Source organism: Nothobranchius furzeri, chromosome 17, assembly GCF_043380555.1.
Source record: "Nothobranchius furzeri strain GRZ-AD chromosome 17, NfurGRZ-RIMD1, whole genome shotgun sequence".
Taxonomy (NCBI): domain Eukaryota; kingdom Metazoa; phylum Chordata; class Actinopteri; order Cyprinodontiformes; family Nothobranchiidae; genus Nothobranchius; species Nothobranchius furzeri.
The window spans coordinates 51,461,647-51,482,014 of NC_091757.1; the positions used below are offsets into that span (position 1 = coordinate 51,461,647).

Genomic DNA, 20,368 nt, shown 5'->3' on the forward strand with positions numbered 1-20,368 from the left:
ACCGCGTTTTAAAAACAAACTCTGTCCACACCTACCCGGATAAATATGTTGTTAAGGACATGCCAGACCTGTAGGCGGCAGTACTTCCCCCGTTCTTAACCTTGTCCTTCGTCTGTGGTCTTCCGCCAGGAGCAGTAATTCCGCTTGCAAAAACAAACAAGCAGAAAGCGCTTGGACAGTTGATGGATCGGGTAGTGACAGAGAGCAGCTCCGAAGGCTTCCATGATGCCGGCTAGTGTAAACACAGGTCGCACACGTGATGTCAGCATTTTTTTGTCGCGGAAAGTGACGTTGCGGACCTTAAAACTCCGGTTTTGTCTGTCCACGCGCAGACACCCAAAACGGAGAAAACGCAGATCTTCACTTTGGCCAGAGTTTTTAAAAAGATCCGTTTTCGTGTGAAAAAATTCCGTTTTCGTGTGGATGACAGGCCAAAACGTAGAAAAATATCTACGTTTTGGCAGATCCCCGGCTACGTGTGGACAGGGCCCAGGTGTCTTAGTGCACCTCTGTTGTCGCTTGGCTTCCCGGGGCTGGAGGCTAGGAGGGGTAGCTGGCCATCATGTTGGGGTCTGGGGTGGTGGGATGCTTTGCTCAGCGTTGGGTGGGGGTGCCTGCTCATCATCACCCCAGCAGAAAAGGTCGAAATCTGGGAACCGGTGATGGTTGTACCCCTTGTGCAGCAGTACCGGGACCAGAGTGAATAGGGTGTGTATGGAGGGCGTGAGTAGGTGTCTAGCGGGTCAGGGGATGTAAGATTTTTGGAGTCTGCCTGATCGATCCCAGTGACTGCCTGGTGGGTTCTGAGTCCCTGGGCTCTGTTGGGTCCCCGGCGGGGCTGGTCGCCCCTGGGTCCCGGTTCGCTGGGTTCCGGGCTCGGCCGGCTAGGGGGTGGGAGGCTGCGGGTGGGCCTATGGGTTTGCCGCTGATATCTCCCGGATCTCTGCCAGCTGCTGGTTGTGACCCCCCGGCAGGGTATCCGCGGGTCCTTAAAAAGTCTTAAATTTGCTTTTCCAAATTTAAGGCCTTAAAAATCCTTCAAAATGACAAATAATCCTTAAATACAGTTTCCAGAGGTCTTAAATTACCAAAGACCCAATAAACAAGATTCTTTTATTTCTATAAAATTTTTGTAAATTTCTAGTTAGTGTTCAGCATTTGTTGTGTATGATGTTAGCGTAAGCGGAACCGTACACATGCAGTTGGTTGTGAAAGGGGGCTATTTTTAGATGAGCACATTAGCTGGTTAAGCTAGTGGGAGCTTGCGCCATGGGGAAGGGCAAGTTTAATGGTAACTGGATGGCTAATCCCACATTTGCGACGTGGTTACCACCGTTCCAGGCAATAGCTGGAAATTATAGCTTAAATTTATTTTTAAAAATAGCTTAAATTTGGTCAAAGTGGCCTTAAAAAAGTTCTTAAAAAGTCTTAAATTTGGCTCCCTTAAACCTGCAGATACCCTGCCCGGGACGATCTTCTGCGCCTCTCAAGAGGGGGCTCGGGCTTTTCTGGTTACAGTCTCCCTGGGGTCCCTGTGCTCTGAGGCAGCTCCTGGATCTCTGGGACTTGGAGCTCCTGGTGGGCAGATCTGTGGCCCCTCACACTCTCTATTGAATGCTCCTATAGAGAAACCTTACATATACAAGCGCGGGTACGCACACAGGTGCTCACATGGTGCCCTCATAATTATGGACTTGGGCATTTTTATGTCTTAAGGCTGTGGTTGGCACTAAATGCTCTGTGATTTATTATCGTGTGATTGTTCAGTAAAACAATGTTGATTTTATATTTCCTCATCAGGTTGATGCAGTGATAGCTTTCTCCTGTTGTATTGTTGTGTGTCCCCTTCTTTTTTGTTTGTTTGTTTGTTTGTTTTTTCTCTTTCTGCAGGTCTAGAAGCAGACTCTTGTTCATCATTGATTGTTTATTTTTGTAGAACCCTCCCTTCCTTTTGTTTCTTCCTTTCTCTTTCACCACTGTCCCCGTGTCTGGTCGGAATTATAAAGCGTTCAAAAAACAATAACAATAAAGTTTTAAGTAACAGGCGTGACATTAAAGCAGAAGCTTTGATGCTCTACCTGAGAGTAAATCTGTAAGGCTTGTCACCAGCATTCAGACATTAATTCTGTTTGCTTCACAGCCAGACAGGACACGGGGGGAAAAAACAAACTTGAAATTTGCCCCCAAAGTAGCTGCTGGCTTCCGATCCGCCATCCTTTTGAAAATACTGCGATGTATTCTGGAAAATTTGTGACTAAGGCTAGGCAACAAGATGCCTCCCGTGTATCCTTGCTCAGCTAGCTAAACAGCTAACAAACGAAGAACAGACGCCTCTGTAGATCATGTACATTGAAACATGCCTTGGCAGTTCCTGAATTCATATCTCCTAGGCAACCAGGGCATGACCAAGAAGACATCAAGGCAAGGTTTCTTGGCACTAATGGGCCATTCCCATCTGTACCGGGTCGGCCCGGGCTGGGTAGCGTAGGTTGTTTACATATATGGGTGGCCTGGTATTTTTCCGGGCCAACCAAGGCTCATTCTCAGCCCTCTTCTCGAGGGGGTCTGCTTCAGGCCGACCAGGGCCAACACACCCACTGCTGACAGCAAATTAACACCTTCCATTAGAGCAAGCCTCTGATTGGTGGGTAGAATCAGCCCACATGGGCTTAAGACAAGGATGTGTGGAATCAACCGGGCCAGGCTGGGGCCGACTGGGGCTACCCGGCCCGGGCCGACCCGGTACAGATGGGAATGGCCCATTAGAAACACCCCATTTGTTCATTATCACCATTGTGTCACACCCTGTCCTATCTCCCCTTTTGGTTTAGTCCTGTGTCTCTGTTAATGGCTCCCACCTGCCTCTCGTTTTCCAATCACCCAAACTCCCAGCCCTCTTGTATTTAAACCCTGTTAGTCCATTTTGTCTGGTTGGATCATTGTTTCATTATCCTGCGTGCTCTCCTCATTAAAGACCGTTACTCGTTCCAGTTTGTCTGCCTGCCTGCTTCCCTCACCCGCATGTGGATCCTTGTATCTGCCTCACTCACCGGCACGTTGTGACACATTGCTTCACGTCCTGAGCTTACTCTAGAAACCACAAAAACAATGGTGCTATTTTTAACGTTTAGCAACTAGAGTTGTCCTATCCGTTAAAATAACACCCCACTGGTGTCGCCAAAATGTTGATTATTAACAGGAAACAGGAATTAAAGCTGTGTTAGTTTGGGAACAATCAGAATCTTTATTTGAAACGTCATTAATACAAATGTTACCACTGTCTGCTAGCACATTGCATGTGTGAAACCATGTTTATGAACTGAAGAAGGTTTCAGCGTTACAGAAACCTACAACAAAACATGCAACCATCTTTTCAAGGAAACTGCTGCAACCTTCTTTGGATTATTTGTTTTCAGCTTGTGAGGATGATTGCGTCATGGTAGTTAGACGTTATTTTCACCACCACAATGCTCGCTGTTGCAGGAATACCAAAGCAGGTTATTGCCCTGGTGTTTCTGTGTTTCTCTCTCAACATGATGGATGCCTCAACTAAGGCACAGAACTTAATAAATGAGTGTCGTGGGCATCACAGTGAAGTTGCGTTAGTAAATGGTATCTGATGTAAAAAGGAGCAACATCCTCTTCCCCTCTTCTGCCTTGTGTCCCACATTCTCTTTTATTTGCAAAAAATGTGTTGTTTCCAGGAAGGAATGTTTTTGATTTGATTTATAAAAATGTAATACCTTCTTTAATAAATGTGGTCTAAGAAGTCCTTGGCACTGCAGCAGATGTGAGTCCATCCATTTTTTTTTAATGAAGTGGTGCTTTTAATCTTGGATATTGCAGAAATTCTTGGCTTGTGTGTATATCTCTTTTAGTAGCCCCCTTTCCAGTCCCTCATTTGTTATTTTCAAATCTTACAAGGACACCACTTACTTCCATCATATATTGTACATTAGAAGTGAACAATTATATTTGAGCATGCCATTAGCTGTCAGAGAAGCAATTTTTGATCTGCTATAACTGCAAAACTTTGAACATCTCATTCAAGGGAGTTGCAATAATGCAGCAGTGAAACGGAGCAGAATTAATTATAATGCATCCCCAGGGCAAGTTAAACTGTGTCAAAACATGGTACTGTAATTTAATCGCAGAGGAAGAAAGGAAAAAAGTGAGGCTCACTAAATCACAAAGTTAAAGAAGAGTGGAGCCACATTTGGTTGCATTTTATTATCCTGATTAGTTCTGTGCATCTATGAAAAAGTAATTTGTCACAGATTTAGCAATAAAGACGAAATACTTCCCCCTGCCAAGCTTGCATATTGCTTATAGCCCTCAATCACATTTCTTTATGTTTTTAATATGTCAAAATGTCAGAATCCTCTCCTCGATGCTTTGTGTCTCTTGAGATTCTCAAAGTCATGTGGCTTTGTAATGTTTTATAACTTTAAACAAGCTAATCTGTGTTGTTTTTATACCCACAATTCTTGACTTTGTCCTGAATAAGAACAGCTCCAATACTCATTTGCGCAAACAATTTTCACACAAGTTATGTTAAGCTTTTTGAAAAGAATGGATACGTTTAAAGGTGTAGTTGACTGAAAACCGATTTTTTAAATGATTATTTCTGATTATTATCAGCCACTCTGAGTTTTTCTTGTAGGCTGAACATGAAAATAGTCTCCCACACCTATGTCCTGCGTTAGCTTCTGATAGACAATAGACTGTGAAATGCTAGGATAAGAAAAGCCTGACAGATCTACGTTATGCTGATGGTTTACATTCATGGTCTCACTGATCTTGACTCACAACGGGGAAGGCTGTTGTTATTTTTATGTCCAGGAATTAGCAGTGGACGTGTCGACTACTTTAAGCTTACCATTAGCATAAGCAACTCACACAGCAGAACTCCTCCAGGCTTGTGTTATTTGTGGAGATGGAACATCTACGTTGCAAGTCAGTGGTAGAGTTGCGTTGCTGTTATCAAATCTGAGGTCAGATGCCCAAATATCATGAAGTAAGACTTAAAAACCTGCTATCTGAGGCTTCGCTGTGATTTGGGCAACTTTTAGTTCCAAGAAATGGTGCACCGGTACATTTTTCCCTCCCCGAGAACGACTTACAAGTCATTCATTCCTACTAGAGACCACTACAAATGTATTGATTAAACAAGTGAATCACTCCTTTAAATTTACATCCCACTTGAATTACATGGTTTTGAGTGAATTATTAAAAAAAGTGCAATGTTTTCTGTATTTTCTTTACAGTGTACAATGCAGTGGGTCTGGCTGCATATGAACTGTTTGACAGTGTGGACTTTGATCAGTGGTTCAAGAATCAGCTGCTTGGAGAGCTTCAAGTTACCCATCACAGGTATTTTGTTGGAAGTTTTGCCATTTTTTTGTCCATCTTTATTCTTTATCATAATGGTCCTAGAATTCAAAACCCCATTATTGTTGCTGATTTTGGGCAGCTAGAGGTGACTAATGTGGCATACCAAAACGTCTGTCGTCTCGGATGGGCTTTCCAACGTAAATTGGCGTAATAGCCAAAGAGTTAGTTATAAGAAAAGCTGATTTAACACATCATCAGGATAGACAAACCACCTTACATCTGGGTGTCCCAACCTACTTCAGCGTCATCAATACATAAACACTGGTCGTGGTAATGCTAAGTGCAGAACAACTCTAGCTTGAACTACTGCTAATGCTAGCCTGAGCTACTACTAACGTCCTTGTTGGATGAGCGGAAAACAGCAAAATGGAATGGTGACGCACTGACGTTCCAGGATGCACCGTGAATATCCAGACTAAGGGGCTCGGCACACGGGCGGCGACAAACGACCGCGATCAGCGAAATTTGTCGCTGTCGCTTTTATTACCTGACACACGGGAGGCGACCCACGGCCAGCGGCAAAGCCGTCTACGCGTTCTGTCCCATGGCGAAATCGAAACGTCAGTTGTTTTGTTTGACGGTGTCAGGTTGGAGGGAATTAAGGTTATTTAAGTGGTTCAGAGTTAGAAAAGCGGTAGATATGATGTTTCACAAGGTGCTGCTAGAGTTATTTGAAATCTGATTTTACTATATAAAACATAATAATAATAATCAACTTCTCCTTCATGTTTGCTCGGAGATGTACGGAGCATCCTGTCCGCTCATTGGTCAGTGAATGAAACCTCCGTTGATTGGTCCTCGTCCGAGCGACAGCGATGAAAAGTTGAAAATGTTTTAACTTTCTGGGATCGCGTCGCTGGGTCGCCTGTGCACGACACGTGCACGAGCGCAAATTTTCACACGCACGTTTTTCGCATTTCGCTTAGCAGGAGGGAGACCCGCGATTATTGCTTTGTCGCCCATGTCTCATTGAAAATGAATGGAGGAGAGGCGATGTCGCCTCCCGTGTGCAGAGCCCCTAAGAATGAATGTCAGATGGATCCACAGATCGTCGTCTGGTCCTTGCCCTCTTCTTCACTTGTCCTTGAACCCTGCTCCACAACCCACCAAACATTCACTTTGCCAGACATTCTCCCTTCTTCTCATTCGTCCCCACCCTGGCACTCGGTTAGAAAATTTATAAGGACTCATTGGCCTTTGTGAGCCCCAGCAAAGGTTCATGTACTTTATATAGGCTCAATGAATATTTTCCCATTGTAAAAGAAACCTCTTTCTGGTACTCTTTTATTTTATAATCAGACAAATACTCACATCTTAGCACAACAAAGATTTTATAAACACTGAAACATCCCCTTCTGTAGTTCTGAACTGAAAAAGTGCACGTTCAGGTGAACACAGTTAAAGAACTCTGCACTTTTATGTTCTATTCCATTGTGGTCTGAAAAATTAAAAGTTAAAAAATTGAAGTCCCATTAGTTGTCACACACACAGGTGTGTGTGCGAAATTTGTTCTCCGCATTTGACCCATCCCCTGGGGGAGCGGTGAGCTGCAGACACGGCCGCGCTCGGGAACCATTTGGTGGTTTAACCCCCCAATCCAACCCCTTAATGCTGAGTGTCAAGCAGGGAGGCATTGGGTCCCATTTTTTCAAAGTCTTTGATATGACCCGACCAGGAATCGAACCCCTGATCTCCCAGTCTCAGGGCGGACACTCTACCACTAGACCACTGCGAAAGGATGAAACACTGTTGGATTATTTCCTCTTGACACATTTACAAAATTGATTATATATCTGGAGTGACAAAGCAATTAATTTATGAAAGACATTAATGGCATCTGATGTGTTGTAGAGATAAAATGAAAGTCCCGTTAGTTTTCACCCTGGTGTGTGAAATTTGTTCTCCGCATTTGTCCCATTCACGGGGCAGCGACGAGCTGCAGACACAGCTGCGCCTGGGAAACATTTGACGGTTTAACCCTTCAAAGAAACCCATTAATGTGAGTGTCAAGTGGAGAGGCATTGGGTCCCATTTTTAAAGTATGACCCAACTGTGGCTTTGAACCCATTGTAGTAAAATACATTTTTAATTATGACCAATAAGAAGTGATATTCCATATAAATATGAAATATCAATCTGATTGATCTTTGACTGTTTAATCAGAAGATTCTAGGGTTCTTTGCTTATTCAGGGACCATAAACACACTTCGTATTAGTTCACACAGAGTCAGCTATATAATTTATAAAATGAATTTAATTAATTTTCCTAAACTAATGATAATATGAATATATAAGAAATGAATAATGAGATGTGATGTGGTGGATGTGAGGTGTTGTGATGGAAGCTAGATGTTGGAGCAACCGTTCTTTGTATCTGAGAGAAATTGTGAAATCTGGGCGTAAAAGAATGTGTTGTTTGTTATAAACTAGAGAGTTGTTTATTTATAAACCTCATCAAACACCGGTAAGCAGGCTTACGATACCCTTGTATGAGTTGCTCCCGGCGGTCCGGAGGTTTGCGGTCAGAGTGGTGAGGTCACCGGACATTAGGGATGTGAATCTTAGAGCAATTCACGATTTGATTCGATTCCGATTCTGATTCTTGGGGTGCCGATTTGATTCAGAATCGATTCTCGATTCTCAATTTAAATCGATTCACAATCAGTGTTAACAAAGAGTGTCAGCTCCAGGATGAACTACTTTGTTGTACAAGTTAGTTAAAGCTGTGGGACATTTTTATTTGACGTTAAACTGGTCGTGCTCCAAAAATGCAGATTTACTATGTAAACTATTGTGATTCTAAAACTGTAAACAGAAGCAATCTTATGACCAACAGGCAACGTTTTCTTTTGCTTACCTTGTAAAATATAACAAATCTGTAGTTACCTAACAGTAGCTTTGAAAGTAATACGGTCAAATACTTTTCAAGTTTGTGTAGAAACAAGTTACATGAGTAATCCTGAGTACTCATTTATCAACTTAGAAAATAAATATGAGAATATCTGAAATTTCTGAGTATGGAAAAAATGACATTCAAGTGCCCTCTTATCAGCAGATTTAAACATAAATCATCTCAATTTATGGGACCACAAAAGTAAACAGAGTACTGAATCTCCTAACAAAGATCAAAAAAGTGCATCTCAAACCTGTAACATGCCAAATATTTGAGTTCTTGGAATCGATTCTGAACCTTTGTGAATCGATTTTGAATCTTTATAAATAAGAATCCCGATTCAGACTTGAATTGATTTTTTTTTCAGCACCTCTACCGGTCATCAAAACCACAATACTCAGAGATTAGTAGCTTCCTCTGAGTTCGGCTTCCCCGGCCATGAGATGCAACCCGGGGTCTGCAGGTTAGCTGTGAAGTAGCTCTGAAAAGAGCTGCTGTGTCTGTAATCACTTGCAGCGTCGCAGAAAGGTTTTCGACTTGAGGTCCAAGGAGATGGTTTCAAAAGAGGCTTCTTTCCCGATTTGGCCAAATCGGGGGTCAGCTGGAAACTGAACTAATCGGGAAGTAAATCCTGTTTTAATAAACTCATTATTTATAATTTCTGGTGTATTCTGGCAAATCAGAATGTGTCATGTCTGGAAGGCTTTACCAAAACATTCCTCAGAAAGCCACGCCTTCTTCAGATACAAAGATGTTTTTAACACTGTGAATGAGAATGTCTTAAAACTCTTATGCGAGGTGCCTTTTAACCTCAATATTTGTCTTAATGTAATGTAAGTGAGCATAAACAATGATTAACTAGTTAAATCAAAAACATACTGATTTGTGACATAAATGGATCCTTGTAAGAACAATATTCATTTCAAATTCTTTAAGCACAGATTATTAAAACATTTCATTTAAACATCTTGTTCATTCATCACATGTGATTATTTAACTTATAGCTCTACAATCATGGAGTCTTCACTTATTCAGAGTGAAGAATGTTGTCTGGCTTCTAAAGCCTGATTTATGCTTCTCAGTCTGCGTCAGTGCGGAGACACGCAACGCCATTATCCGTCCTTGCGTAGGGCTCCGGCAGGCGCGCAAGTACGTACGGAGTCGAGCCCACTTTTTTAAACATCCGTCGAACGAGGCGGATTACGCAAGCTTGTGATTGGTCAGGACGCCGCTGTTGTTTACAGCGCCGCCATTGCAAGGAGAGCCGAGGATAACAAGCGGCAGACACGGAGAAGCTTGAAGAATACCTCGCCAAAAAACTCAAAAAATATGAACGTTTTATCCTCCCGTGACTGGAGGAGTGAAAAGATGCGCAGCAAGCGTTTTATTTGTGGACGGAAATGACAGGAAACGTGGGTTTAGAGGTGGGGAGCGCATGAAGCGGTGGGAGAATGAGAGACAAATATGTCCATGTTAAAAGTCTCTTATATACACAAAAAACACAATATAAACACACTATCTTGGACCGATACATGACAGGATACCACAGAACAGTGCTACGCCCTCTGTGGTCCTGCCGGGCAATTGCTTTGCAACACTCCCCAGGAGACGGAGAAGTAAAAGAGCAAAACGCTTCCGTCAATCCGTGCGTGTCTGTCCCATGCGGAGCTGACGGAGAAGCATGAATCAGGCTTAAGTAGAGAGTGTAGGACCTTCGGACGGAGTGTTTATTTGAATGTTTTGTCTTCATGGAATGTCAACACGCGCTGAGCCGAACCTTCTGGATTTAGAAGGTCAAACAGAAAGTGGATTTATTTCTGTAGATGAAAGGTTTTTATGTTGGTCAATATATAGGTGAAAATGGACCCTTTTGGACGTTACACCATGATCTCCCAGTCTCAGGGTGGGCACTCATACCACTAGGCCACTGAGCTGGTGTTTTACACCTGATTTTTCCTGGTGTAACACAAAATAGTTTGATGCTCAGTGAGTACCCACTACAAAAATACCCCCCAAAAAACAAGTAATCAGCTATGAATTGGTTTCCTATTATTACCTCACCAGCCTAACTTCTAAGACAAAAAGATTCAAAACTCAGGGGTTCAACAGGAAAGAAACCTATTGGCAGGTACACTGTGAGTCCGCTCTAATAACCCAACGGTGAGCTGCTTTATGAATGCGTGTAGAAAAAAGTTGTAAAAAATGCAGAAGTGACCAGAGGGGAGGCTGTGTGTTTGAAACAAAGAACAAAGAAGTGCCCTTCACACTCAGGCCCCAAGGTAAACAAAGCAAAAAGCCCACATCACTCCGAAGGTCCTGTACTTAGGTTAGTGCTGACGTCACATTGCGAGCATGTTGATGTCACTGTGACCCTGAACCCTCAGTGTGCAGATCTGAACAAACCTTTGACTCTTACCTGGCTTCTTTGTACTATTTTAGGCTCATCTCCACCATTTTACTTCAATTATTTTTATTCTTTTGAGAAAAAGTAAAGCTTTTTAGTAAATATAGTAAATTATACAAGGATAAAATCCTGAGAAACACAGCACTGAGCAAACATCCATCCACTGTGATGATGTCAAATGCAAATATATACAGTATTAATATTGTAATCACATATATTCAGCTCATGCTTGTATCCCTCAATCTGTTAAATTTTGATTCATCCCAAAATACATTTTGTAGGCGACTGTAAACTCTCTCCCAAGACTTGAATAATTTGGACATTTCTCAAGTGGATGACTATAGGTCAGCTCCTTGTTCACCACAGGCACTCCTAACAACAATAAATGTGAAATTTTGACCCGTGACCTTCAGCATCAAAATGACTTTGATCATTTTCCACCCCCAAGGCATTTCTCTCATCATCTTTGTATTTGTTACCTTCTTGAATCTTTAGTCACCCACACATAAGTCTGGTCCTGTAGCGGCTGGTGGGAAATTTTAAACAGGAAAACATGAAATAAACAAAATAAAAAAAAGAAAAATATGCTTTTAAACATTCTAAGCTTTTAGAGCAGCATATCTGCTCAAAGCAAATTTATTATAATCAGTGCTTAAAATGGATGTTTGCATGATTATGGGAAGGGAACCCTTCTCCAATCCTTAATTGTCTTATTAGGAATCTCATGAGCCACAACGATGCTCTTCGTTGTTAACCAACTAGTTATGCATAGATGAGTTTTATAAGTTGCTACAGTACAATTTAATTATCATAGCTGACAAACTTTCCAAATCCCAGTGATTTTATTATTCTAGGCTGCCACATAAAGGTGCATTTCTGTCGGATTTTAGATCCCCTCACAGTTTTTTGAAGCCGCCCCCAAAGGGGGAAATGAAAATTCAGCGTGAATGTTGAAGCAGGGCATGTTTGATGCTCTCCCTCACAAGCCGAAAGCTAAACTTCTGAGTGTAGCAATCAGAAGTTTAGCTTTTTTGTGTTCCAACTTCACCTGTGTGCACTTTTCTCTAAGTGTGCTTGTTTTCACTGTGTCAGTTCATCGTCTTGTTTGACATTCTATCACTATTCAGTGTTACATTTTTAACCCTCAGTGTAGGGTATTAAAAAAAGAGAGAGCATGTGGAGAGAGAAAAGCTACCGGTGGAATTCATGAATCTGACACAAAGAGAATTAAGAATTTCTTGTTCATTGTACAGAATAGTTTCTGGAAGTATAATTTTCAGGAGGGTGAGGAGCTCGGACATTTTGGAGAGACTCGAAGTAGAGCCGCTGCTCCTCCATATCGAGAGGAGCCAGTTGAGGTGGTTTGGGCGTCTTGTTAGGATGCCTCCTGGACACCTCCCCAGGGAGGTGTTACAGGTATGCCCTGCCGGCAGGAGGCCCCCTGGTCGACCCAGGAGACATTGGAGAAAGTACATCTCTGAACTGGCCAAAGGAACGTCTTGGGATCCTACCGGAGGAGCTGGTGGAGGTGGCCAGGGAGATAACGGTCTGGACGCCCTAGTTGGGATGCTGCCCCTGCGAACCGGACTCGGATAGGCGGAAGAAGACGAGACGGGACAATTTTCACCTTCGGGTCTTACCTTTAAATGTCTATGTGTATGATTAATTTAGTCATTCTCATTTGGTGGCATAGATTTGATTTATTTTTTAGATCCTCATTAGCTGCTGCTTCATACAGCAACTATTCTTCGACACCACATCAACATCCCAATTAAATACACACGCACGCACGCACGCACGCACGCACAACACCAGAACAACAAAGACACCAAAACACTTGCTCAAATTACAAAGGAAACACAATTTTAGTACCATGACAAAACTACAGCATCTCACTTCCTTCCCTTTTGGGCAATTCGATTAACATGCTCTTGCATTTTTCCCATAACAAACACAACGGCTCTTGTTGAGGTAATAGCACTATCCCTGCTGCATACACAGATAGTTTGTTTCTTTTTATAACCCGTCAAATCATCATCCAATACCAAAAAATTCGGGAACGTGTTCCATGCCACCATTTCTCTTTAACTCACCATGTTTTGTAGAGCCCCGATAATGAAGTCAATTCTTATATTAAAGCAGCATCAACAAGGCTTGATTACTTTTCTTTCCATTCTGCCTTGTCTGCATCTCTTCCAATTCTACAAAGGTTTGGAGACGTCCACCAATAAAATGTCCCACCGAGGTTTAACCAGTCAGCATGAGTTAACAGGTCACATCCAGTAACTAATGGGCCATGTTCAAGTACATTTCCCCAAGGCATGGCACTCATTTGTTTTCTGAAATGGCCTGTAGAGTGGTCATTTCCGGCAGGCTTGTTGAAATTAAAGCCACTTTCAATAAACAATAGCGCTACTTTGCTGCAAAACAGAGACAGCATCAGGGGAGCCTTTGGTCATAAGTGGTCAGCCTGTGGTGGGAATTTGCCACAATCATGCGTTTTTCACAAAAGGTGATGCAGTGGTGGTATAAAGGGGCTGTTGGGGTGGTTGACAGTAGCCCTTTTTACAAGACACACCGTGCCGGCAAATAATCATAACTTTACCGCATCGGCATTTATTATAAACGCGCCATGCTGACACGGTGATTCGCAAATTTTGCAGCATTCGTTCTGCCTCGCTTGGTAGTAATACTGTGGTAATTGCGTCATAAACGCCGATTGCACCGTTGCGCAACAAAGGGTGGTGTCTTGGTCATGTGGGGAATTACTGCTGAGCTCTGGTCGACAACTACATTGGAAATGAAGGTAAAAACGGGCCATAAGTTTTTCTTTTGTTAACAGAATCACCTGAGATGATAATCTGAAGCAATGCAGCACACCTGGAGCTTTTCTCAATTAGAGCAGAAGATCAGGGGCCTCATTCATAAAGCTTGCTTATGCACAAAACGGGGTTGGAAAACTGCATAAGCAACTTTCCACGAAAACTTTGGGATTTAAAGAATACGTAGTGGAAAAATGCGCACAACTTTAAGTTGACTAAGGTCCTGGCTTACGCACATTTTGGACATGGAGAGCATCTGCAGTGCTGCTGCTGAGAAGGATACAATTATGAATGCCAGCAGCATTATCACTTTTACCGCTTCGTGCGCACACAGAACAAGCCCCCTCAGTGTCTCCCTCATTCTCCAGCACGATGCCACGCACGCTTGCTGGTCCAAGTACTGCTGAGATCCTAATGGCAAGCAGTGGCAGATCAGAGGTGCCACACACTATGGCAGTGGCAAAACATCTATAATTTTTTTTTTGCCTCCACCTTCAGATCGGACCATTTTTTTTTGTATCCGACACAGATCTCTCTGAAGAACTCAGCATTGACGGCTTCAGCAACGCTGTGCCACTCATTGGATTTTCTCTTATTTGTTTTGCAAAAACACTTCCTTTCATTTTTCCAACTCACCCACAAGTACCTAAATTCCTGCTTTGGTGAAATTGCACTTCCTTGATCTGGGGTCGCCATCGTTAATGGTGGAGCGTTGCAACAGCCGGCTTATGTGTATTCATGAGATCCACAAGGCATTTTGCATTGACCATTTATTGCAGAATGTGGGCATGTTGAGGGTGGGATGTGAACAAAAAACACCTGAGAATCTTTCTAGATAGTTTCTGATTTATAAAGCGCAGATTGCATGAAGCTGAGCATACATGTTTTATAGATCACAAACCTACTTCGCGAAAGTACCCCCTTTATGCCGCTATTACGAAATATTTTGTGAAAAGGACACAATTGCACAACATTACCACCACCGTCTGACCACTTATAAAAAAAAACTAAGGCTCCCTAATGCCACCACAGCGTTGCAGCAAATTGGCAGCATTCTTTTCTAAAAGAGGCTACACCATCACGAACATCCTTTTAGCTTGAACGTAGCTTGTTTATTTACTCCGATTGAAGCCATGCTCCTTAAGTTTTTTTGTAAGCAGCTCCAAAAGTCGGCTGTCCTTCACAGTCTTTGCGAACTGTGAAAGGAAGAAATAAGAAAGAACATGATTAAGCACCTCTCAAGATAAAAATCACAAGGCACTTTACAAATACGAAAGGGACTCCCCGTGTTTACTTGCATTTTAAATATTGGTGCCGGTCAGGGCTGCGAGGAAATTCCTTACGTCATCATGATATCACCATTTGTTGTGCAAAGGCATGATCTTTATTCAGAAATGCAGCGTTTCAGTAACATTACTATCAAGCTTGGCGGCACGAATGGCACAGTGTTCTCCCTTCATTTTGGTGCCTCTTTTAAAAGACACACCGTGGCGACAGGATTACCTTGACATGCTCACATGGCGTGTCTTTTGAAAGCGGCTTGTGACATATACTGTAAAGGTCCAATAGTAGAAATGGGCCTATTGAACTACAGATTAATGCCAACTTCCCGTGCTAATGGACTGTCTTTGAACCTTTCTGCTAGCCTGGCAATCCAGACTAAATAAATGTATTATTTAGTCTGGCAACGCTCCATTGACGGCTCTCGGTTGTGGGGCGGGTTCTACCGTTGTCTTTCAAATGATCTCCGCATTCCACTGGACAATGAATGTGACAAACTCTTGTTTCACTCTGTTGCATCATCCCACCCACCAGGCATATAGAGTGCCCTGATTGGCCCACAAAGCGGATAAAGCTCTGTGATTTGTTCACTAAGCAGATGGAGCACTACGATTGACCCACCATTATGGACCAATCACAGCTCTTTATGTGTTTGATACCCCTCTAGAGAGCTGTGATTGGCCAGCCAGAGTCCTGGTAGGAGCTGCGGAGATTCCAATGGAGCATGCCTAGACCAAACTTTGCAAAGCAAGAATTTGGTCTAGTTCACTAGGCTACCTTTCTGCAGCAGTTCTTCCAATGCTACACGAATCAGCATCTCTCATTTGTACATTCTTTAGATGATACTTTCTGGCACAACAAGACTACACTTTCCTAAATTGCTCATTTTGTTCATTAACAAATTATTCTTTTCCATTTGTCTCTTTGAGAGAAAGCACAGCGTCACTTTTGACCTTGTTGTTATCGTTCCCCCCAAAGATTAAAATACAAGAAGCTATCTTTAACATTGTTTAATTATTCTTAATTATGCTTAGATTTTAGTGTGTACGTTGTTGAAATCAGTGTTTGGAGAGCCGAGCTGTTTGTTTGTCCACAGAGTGTTTACCTTATACACAATGTTTGTATTATCATGGGAACTATTGTTTGTCATTATGTTGCATTAATCTCAACTACCAACAGGCTAATATATCCTGTTTTTCAGTACACACACACACGCAAACCTCAAAATTTAATACAAATAATGAATCTGTATCGACTTTATTTCTCTACTGTGATAATAGTAATGACAGATAAAGCAAAAGCAAATCCGTGGCTGAAAATATTTCCCCAACTTGGCCAATTCCCAAGAGAAGCAGAATAACAATTGCTATTTGGTCTCTGCCAGAAGCCACATTCACAACAGATTTTCTGGCCGACTCACTTGTCTGTTGCACATTTGTCACTGTTAGCAGAACATTCCCAGCTGCTCCTCTGTCTGCAGTCCTTGGTCCTTTGGGTATTGGCTGTTAGAGCATTCATTACAGCATGTTTGTTTTGGGCTTCACATATTTCACGTACAACACACAGCAATAAAACTCATACCAACAGTTGGAGTCTGAGTTCAGAGGTAAAATTTAAAGAAAAGAAAAGACTTCACATTGATTAACTGTGTCAATAAAACAGTCTGAACTCTGCTTCTCTCACCTGTGAAGTTTTCTTGCTCACTTGTTTCTGAGCTCACGGTGTGGCTCTGCCAGTCGCTGCTCTGCCTCGTTGACGGAGGATATCCTTGACGCCTTATTGATTTCTGTCCCCCTCATCACGCCTGGTTTTGAATCGATTCATGGGGCATTTAGCGAGATGCACTGATCTTGCTAGTCCTCACCTATCTTCATCAACAATCAATGAATATACAACAAGGGTCAAGCGCTTTATTCTCATTTGGTGGCATAGAGCCCTGTTAATGAACTATATTCCAGCTAAGCCTGATGCCCCCAGTAGGTATAGTCGTCATGTGAACTCTGACACTGCAACTCATTTCACTTCGCTGTTTGAACAAGCCTTCTTTGATTTATCAGACGAGTCCTCACTGGATGGATTGTACTTGGTTTAATGAGACCTGTGAGGCTATCCTTAACACTGTTGCGCCTTTAAGGCCAAGGGGGGGAAAGCGTACGGTAAATTTATGGTCAACGTATGCTACTCGTGCCGCAAGAAGGACATGTAGAAGATACGAGAGACAGTGGAAGAAGGATAATCTGCATGTTTCCCTATTTGCTCTACGTGACAGTTGGAAATCTTACCAAGAGGCAGTTAGATCTGCGAAATTTGCATATAATTCCAATCTCATTTCTTTAAACTCAAATAACCCCAGAGTACTTTATACAGCAATTAACTCAGTTCTGAAATGAAATGATCATCATGTGGTGCAGCGCTCCAGGCTACCATGTCTAGGGCACCGGTATGTAGCCGTTCTGTTACTGCCACCAGAGGTTTGGTAGCATTTCAACCAATTAGTCTAGATGATTTGATCAAGATCGCTGGGAAGGCTAAGCTGAGTGGCTCGCCAGATGACGTGATGCCTACGCGCCTCTTTAAAGACGTCTTTCCAGTAGTTGCCCCTTTTATATTGCACATAATTAACATGAGCCTAAGCTCTGGTATAGTCCCTGACAATTTTAAAAAGGCTGTTTTTCAACCTTTGCTCAAAAAGCCTGGACTGGATGCTTCGCTGGCTGCAAACTACAGGCCCATTTCTAAACCTCCATTCTTAAGTAAGGTACTAGAGAAATGAGCTCTTGGTTTTTATGGATGTGAAAGCCATTTTTGAGACTTTCCAGTCTGGCTTCAGAGCTCTACACAGCACGGAGACTGCACTGGTTAGAGTGCTAAATGACATTTATCTAGCTACTGATTGCGGTAATTCTGTGTTGTTACTTCTGCTGGACCTCACGGCAGCCTTTGACACGATAGACCATGGAGTTTTGCAACATTTATGTTTTATCTCCACAAATGACACAAGCCTGAAGGAGAAAAAAAGACAACAAAAAATAACCCCTTTGGCCTCTGAGAAAGGCGGTGGAAGTGCAGCAAGGAGCGCCGAACTTGGCATGGTCTCATCGGCCCAACGTAGCGGTACCGGGCCCGGCAGCGCCGAACCCGGTGTGGTAACGCCGGCCCAGCCCAGCGGCACCGAGCCTGACGTGGTTCTATCGGCCCGGCCCAGCGGTACCGAGCCCGGCGCGGTTCCATCGGCCCGGCCCACCAGCGCCGAACCTGGCATAGTTCCGCCGACCTGGCCTAGCAACACCGACTCCGGAGGGGTACTGCTGAGCCAGGCCCAACAACACTCATCGCGTCGCGGTGAGCACGGGACCAGAGGACGACGGTTGCAGATGAGTGGAAGAGATGCCAGGAGGAAGAGCCGGTGGACGAGGTAAACAAATGGCCACAGAAGACCTGGCGGAGATCAAACGATCTCTGAACTTTGTCAGGTGAACTGTCAAAAGTAACATCACAGCAGGATCGATTATTGAGACTGATGGAGGAGGTGAAAGAGCTTAAAATACTGTTAACTGAAAAAGATAAGAAGATTTCGGCCTTAGAGCAAAGAGTTGATGAACTTGAACAATATACAAGACGAGAGGATTTGGTGATAATGGGTCTAGAAACCCGACACAGAAGCTACGCAAAAGCAGTAGCAAATCATGACGCAGCAGAAGAGGCTTCAGACAAAGAACTTGAGACACTAGAGCAGCAAGTTGTTACTTTTCTGCACAGCAAGAACATAACTATTCAAAGATATGCCATATCAATATGTCATGCACTGCCAAAACAATTTGAGGAAGCTAAACCGACTATTATTGTAAGGTTTACCATCAGAAAACAAAGAAACAGCGTTCTGTTACAAGCTAACAAGCTAAGAGGCACCAATGTGTATATAAATGAACATTTAACCAAAAAAAAAATGGGACCATAGCTAATATGATAGCAGATGATAAAAGTGATACAGAGATGAAAAAAATTAAACTATGGTTTGATGGGAACAAACTTATCATTAAACAGTGATAAATCATGTTTAATGATATTTAGTAATACATATTCAAATGATGAAATTTTATTAAATATAGATGAGATTAATATTAAAAGAGTTAAAGAAGTCAAGTGTCTGGGAGTCATCATTGATGAAAAAATGTCTTGGAAACTGCATATAAACAGTGTCAAAACTAAAATATCTAAAACTATTGCACTGTTACATAGAGCAAAAGGGCTTCTTGATAATAATTCACTATATTTGTTATATAACTCACTGATCATACCGTACCTGAACTACTGCATTGAAATCTGGGGAACAACATATAAAACTTACACAAATTCCATTTACATCTTACAGAAAAAAGCAATAAGAATAATCACAAGGAGCAACTACAGAGATCCGTCCAATCCATTATTTATAAAATTAAAAACATTGAAATTCTGTGATCTGGTGGACTACAATATTTAAAAATGTATGTATAATGCAAACAAAAGGAATGTACCTGCAGGATTAATCAAAAGATTTTCAAAAAGACATAGCAAATATGATTTAAAAGGACATGAATTATTTAACATACCTAGACATTGGATACTCGTAAAGGAACATTGTGTGTCCATATATGGAGTTAAATTGTGGAATAAATTAAATACTGAAATCAAGAATGCAAAAACAATATTGACTTTCAAAAAAGAGATAAAAAATGAAATGATTAACTTATATAGATCTGCTACATAAATGTGTGAGGGGAGGGGGGTTAGGGGTTGAACGAAAAAAAAAAACCTAGTATGTATTCATATGTGTATATATGTATGAATATAGGTCTGTAACTTTATGCTTCTTTCTGTGTAACTTGTTTTCTCTTTTCAATTCATGGGTTGAGACTGTGTCGGCCAACAAGTCCAGGAACTATATTGTTCAATGTTTTTAAGAATCATATGATTATTTCATTTGTACTGATGTTATTTTAGTTGAAAGGGCAGACAACATAAGTTTTTCTTCTTTCTGCCCAAGTGGTGCTCGCTGCAGAACCACAAAGGCGGAGCTGCACCAGAAGGTGGGGCTGCACCAGAGTCAGCCCCACCCATTCCATCAGAGTCAGTCCAATTCCTTCCAGTTGTCAGACTTGATAGCATTCTGGAACCAAAGAGGGTGTTATAGCTAATATCATCTAAAATGCAAGATTGAGGTCGGAGTTGAGGTTCCATATAATTAAAAAATCTAAATTTTGGAACTTTTTACCATGTTTTATTGTCATTTCCTCATAAGAAACACGCCAAAGCCATTTTCGGCCTCATTCATGCATTTTCCTCCCATCTCAGCTTCAATTTGGTCTCCTCCCCCGAAGCGGGTCTGGTCTTGGTTCTCAAATCTGGATATTCTGTGAATTTTCTGACAAATTATTTCTGAAATGACTTCTACTGAGACATCGCCGGATAAACTATACATCCCATCTACAAAGACACGCTTGATGGCACAATTACATGTAACGCCACATGTTTTCTATCAGATGTGGTGGTGAAGTGGTTATGGAGTCAGATTGACATGTAGTTTTGCGCAGG

General features: G+C 42.2%; 1 protein-coding gene across 1 annotated transcript in view; it reads left to right on the forward strand.

Moving 5' to 3' along the window:
* The window catches only part of ipo11 (importin 11), a 215,357-nt gene that overhangs the window by 61,102 nt on the left and 133,887 nt on the right, over positions 1-20,368 (forward strand). The window contains exon 15 of the mRNA XM_015972857.3: positions 5,268-5,373. Coding sequence (XP_015828343.3) covers positions 5,268-5,373 — 106 coding nt within the window. The remainder of the gene's footprint in view (positions 1-5,267; positions 5,374-20,368) is intronic.